The sequence below is a fragment of the Orbicella franksi genome, chromosome 2 (genome assembly GCF_964199315.1).
Source record: "Orbicella franksi chromosome 2, jaOrbFran1.1, whole genome shotgun sequence".
NCBI lineage: Eukaryota > Metazoa > Cnidaria > Anthozoa > Scleractinia > Merulinidae > Orbicella > Orbicella franksi.
This window is the reverse complement of record NC_138146.1, coordinates 26160450-26165419: the sequence shown is the minus strand read 5'-3', so window position 1 is coordinate 26165419 and position 4970 is coordinate 26160450. Positions and strand designations below refer to the sequence as shown.

Genomic DNA, 4970 nt, shown 5'->3' with positions numbered 1-4970 from the left:
CAAAACTGAGTTTTTTTCTGGGATTGCGGTTAGAATTGTCTTAAAAATTTTCAATGGCTGTTATTGCAGTTATCAGCGGCTTGATACACAAACGAGGCAGAAGGGTCAACTCTGCATTGTCTTGAACCTTTCGCCTCGTTTACATGTCTTTTAAAACAAAAGAATATTTGATCGCAGACTCAACTGCAATAACAGCCATTTAATTTTTTTTGTTCCCTTTGACAAAAATACCCATCACATTGCACATTACGAAATGGATCACCTCGATTGCTCATCTCGTTTGCAAGGAAAGTGAAGACTACGAGCATTCAAGACACAAATTTAGCTCATCCAGTGTCTAACTGGCTCTTTTATAAACAAGAACTAAAAAGTGTCTTAAAGGAAACTCTTTCCTAGTATGAAAGTCTTGATGATGGACCCGTCGCGCTTATCATTTATCATGCTTTTATCGCATACTAAACCGGAACATGCGATGCAAAATGCGGGTTTTCTTTGACTTTTAGGCTAACCAATGTTAAATTGCAATCCACCGTAGGGAAAAATAATGGCGGCTGTACATTTTACTGCAATGCCTTGCGAGAATAACACAGCCAGTTAGGTAAATAGAAAGTGATACTTTGTCTCTGTCTTTGCTGAAACTTTTAGACGTTTTCTGTGCCTTTTAATGGTGTAGATGTACCAGTCGTTATCTTTTCCCCCACGGTGGATTGGGAATTACATTTTGCGGAGTGCGCTGAGTCATTTAGATTGTATTGCTAAATTGCTGCATCTAGTAAACTAGATTCAAGTTTGTCCAAATTGTCCAGAATTGTATATCAGGTTTTCTTTTAGTGCCTATTAATTTGTTTTTGGAAATAATCATTGTATGAAGTTGTTCAGCAGGGTAAATTTGAATTGTCTTGGAATTCGGGGACCACTTTAAAAATACGGACCACTAATCTGCGTTTTGAGGACATGTTTGAACAGAGTAACAGCTCTGCACTTTGCCTTTTAGTAACTGATGATACCATGAAATACCATCAAAAATTATACGTGAATGAGTTTTATCTTCCCAGTTATATCGACTTCTGGAACTCATTAATAATTCATCAAGTTTGAGCAAAGGAAATCATGACCGTGACGGTGAGTGGTTATCTGATCTTAATTAGCATAGATTTTGACGATTTTATTTCTCCGTTTTCTCCTTAGTTTTAAGTTTCGATTGAGAAGATTTATCAAACACTCAAGACCGTATTTGACCACATTTCCAATCACCTCGAAGTTCGTCAAAAATACTCCGCTGCGCGTCGTATTTTCAAATCTCTTCTCGGTGTTTGGAAATGTGGTCAAACACGGTCTTTCGTGTTTGACATATTACTTCATTGTTATCGAGACAGAAAAGAAACATTCAGAAACGTTTCTGCTGTAGGGTAATAAGATTAGATAGATTATTTATATCACTCTTTTTCGACATCAATTTAATAACTTAAGGTTTTAAAAATTATGTATCACATACTAGATGAGGTAAAAAATGTCAGTTTAATGTACCACTTATAACACGCAGATAAGCCCAGGAAACTATTTGAATTTAAAGCAGAAACTACGGCTGAAAGTCTTGATTTGTTCAAATTTTTAGCTCCTGGAAATTTTAAGAATAAATGCATGTTTGCTCCGATTATTTTGATTATGTCGTTCGACATCTTGCAGTGAGTATCTCTGCGAAGACACACTCAATTACGTTTATCAGAAGACCGTTCTTATTGTTGCAAAGTTACCAGACAATTTGAATTAATCAAAATGAAGTCCTTTGAATAACACTCGCTTAAGTGAACGATGCATACACTAAACACTGTTACAAATTGATTTTCGTTTATAGAAAAGCGAAACGCTGATTAGACGCGCACTTAAAAAGTTTATTGCTAAGCAATTGCAGGTCGGCAATGCTGGCTGCACACAAGGAAGGTTTTTTTTTAATTCCGAGGTTGCTTCATGATCATTGCCTCTGAGGCGGTCTGTTCGTTATCAACTCTGATTTACTTCTTTCCACCCGGAGCTGCTTCTGGGAGACAAACTTGATGAACGCCGAATATACTGTAAAATCGAAAACAATAATACAATGATTAGTGCTGTAAACAAACAACTTTTATTTCTTCCAAGAGTGAAAAATAATTTATTACAATGCTATAGATTAAAAACAAAAATAATAGGGCCGGTGCTGGCTACCCGAAACTGAAATATCCGAATACTCTAGTCAGTAGTTTGTCAAGATTTTTTTCATGGACTTTCAAGTTGTCGTTGTTTGGATAACATTGAGTTTTAGGAGTTTGAGAGAACAAATAATTTCAGGTCTGATATTCTCTAATGTCTGGACTGGGGTTACTACTAACATAGTTTCCCAGCTCGCTAAAATTTCATTTGTTTCCTATTTTGAATGGACAAGGCAAGAATTTCTTTTTTTCCGTTTTGGTAAGTAGAAAATGTGTCGACTTGGACGCCATACAGGCATTGTACCGTGGCCGGATTGCTAGAATCTGAGCTAGTGTTTTTCGCGATCTAGTCGACAGTTCGACTTTCTAAGTGTTTCACCGATCGGGAGATTGGTGCACCACCCTCTGGATGTAAGCAACTTCTGTGTAGGACAAACACGATGATAACCATATTACTTGTCGACTAATTCCCATTTTTCATTTTACCACTTCCTGAACGTTTTCCTTACCCTACTTGCTTGCAAGTCAATCCTTGCTTGCATGGACCACAGGCCGGTTGCACAGTACCACCAATGTACAGTGTACGGTACTGATTGTACGGTCCACAAGTTTGATGTTCGTCTAGAGCAGGCTTACAAATCGAGATGGCGGGATTGATGGCAGCTTCACGGACACAACAGAGATCCTGGTCTTTGCAGTCACTTTGCCTGTCACAGAAGGCGCCTGTTATGAATCAACATTTACATGATCAATAGGCTATTCCCGAACTACCTTTGGCCTCTTCTCAGAGCGGATCTTGGTGCCCATCCTTTCACATGAAGATGAATTTTCATTCACATGCAAATTAAACTCATTTTCATATGAATGGTTGTGCACCAGGCCTCGCTTTGGTAAAGAAGCTGAAGGCAACTCGAGCGTATATGTGCTACATCGTTAAATAAAAATTAGACTTTTTTTATCAGATAATTTCTTTCACCTGCTTGTCCGGCGGTAGCCCCAGTCTTGCAACGTCCGTAGATACACTCTGATGAAGGACAACACTGACCATTTTGTGTGCAGGCTACATTTTCTTTCAAACAGTCGACGCAAAGAAACATGTGGCAATATTTTACTGGGTCTTTACATTGCTTGTGAGCATTGCATTCTTGGGAGTAATAACCTGGCGATATCATCTGCAAAACGAAGCGAAACAAAAACAAAACAAAACGAAGCATGAATTTCTATGGCTCTTGTCACGGGTGGTTATAATTTTCTCTTGCTGGAGTGGACTGAAACGCTTTCAATATTACTGTTAGTTTTCTATACTATTGCAGAACCCAGCAGTTCAAAGCATTGAAAACGCTGTGTATGCATTATCCATTGAATAACGATTAACAACCTAACAACCCTTAAATCATTTCTTCCCAGACGTTTTGTACTTAAGTTACTCACAGATCCCTTGAGTGAAAGAGTTTGAAGGTGTGAGGACTAAAGGTTTCTTCTAAGTTGGTGGATTGGAGTTTGGTTGATATGCTTTTCTGAAGTATAATCGATCAAAGCTAAAATAGCTTTCATTCGAATCTCGGATGGTATTTATACAACAACGTTCAATGATTATAAAATTAAGTTAACTGATCATGAAATAAATTTAATATCAAAATGAGCAGCTAATCTCTTTTAGCAAGCCAAAGTATCCACTAGTCAAACTAAGAAACAACGCTAAATTAATTACTGATATCGCTGATATATTCCCTTATTTTGGGGTTTGACACCTCATTGGTTATGGATCCAATGAAAACAAACCAAATCAAATTAACGGTCAAAATTCAAAATGGCAGATGACTTCAAAACAAAGCGAAGAGCATCAGGGCATAAATGTTCTCTTTTGTAATGTTCGCACAGGCCATCAAATTACACTGGCACAACTACAAGTTTAGGAAACTCCACTGTTTAGTAAATGTAAAGTTTAGATTTCTCTGACCTTTTTAACTATAACGCTCTTGTAGTCATCGGCCGGTGTCCGTCTTTGTAGTTTACTGGCCGTTGTGAAGGCAAAATATAAACAAAACAACCACAGTAGTGGATACAGCCTTGACAGTCTAGAATTTTCAGCCATATCGCTTATGATTCAAATGTTCATGTCCCAGGAAATAAGTAGTAATTCTTTTTTCCTATTTTTTCGCTTGAGAAAGCGATCGTTTTCTGGTGACAGTTCTCCTTGGCTCAACAAAACTATAAGTTATTAATGACTGTGATTAGATAATGATATAAATGGCGCCTCTGGGACTTATTTAACGCCAATGAACAAAGAATGGAGCACCTGATAATCACCCGCTCGGTCTCCAAAAACCTCTTGGCAATTATTAGCGATCGTCCTTCGATATTCATGCTGTTAACAATTTGTAGTCCTTCAAGATGCCTTGTGAGGTCGGTGGTTTTTACAGTTTTTGTCGATGCTGGTATCCATGGATGCCAGCGTCGTCTGTTTTATGGACGGATTCGACTAACGTGTTTACATCCTTGTTGCCACGCAATTCAGACCACGTGATAATTCATTTGGGAGGTTACAATTGTGCAATTTGCCACACGCAACTGATTACATGGGAGTATGTGCAAACAGAACAATTGTAAAATCCCAAAGGACTGGTCACATGACCTTAATTAGGTGGCAGCAAAGATGTAGACACGTTAGCGAAATCCATCTATTACCTGTGTAATGTAGCAAAATAAACTTCGAGAGCCACCAGGATCATGAATAATGTAGTCGATTTACCATGGCGATCAATCAGTTGTATTTCGATGGTG

At 38.1% G+C, this 4970-nt stretch overlaps 1 protein-coding gene across 1 annotated transcript; it reads right to left on the bottom strand.

The window, feature by feature from the left end:
* Positions 1-1467: 1467 nt before the first annotated feature.
* On the bottom strand, positions 1468-4500 carry LOC145469226 (dickkopf-related protein 1-like). The gene is made up of 4 exons (XM_081452918.1): positions 4147-4500; positions 3163-3358; positions 2696-2909; positions 1468-2070 (listed from the first exon to the last, which is right to left on the bottom strand). Exons 1-4 carry the CDS (start codon positions 4279-4281, stop codon positions 2013-2015), a joined length of 603 nt encoding a protein of 200 aa, XP_081309044.1. The 5' UTR covers positions 4282-4500; the 3' UTR covers positions 1468-2012.
* Positions 4501-4970: the final 470 nt, after the last annotated feature.

Coding starts and splice junctions, on each gene's coding strand:
- LOC145469226 (XM_081452918.1), bottom strand. CDS start 4,281: ATGGCTGAAAATTCTAGACTGTCAAGGCTGTATCCACTACTGTGGTTG. Junction 2,910..3,162: donor GGCTACCGCCGGACAAGCAG/GTGAAAGAAATT, acceptor GATTCATAACAG/GCGCCTTCTGTGACAGGCAA. Junction 2,071..2,695: donor TTGACTTGCAAGCAAGTAGG/GTAAGGAAAACG, acceptor TCGATTTTACAG/TATATTCGGCGTTCATCAAG.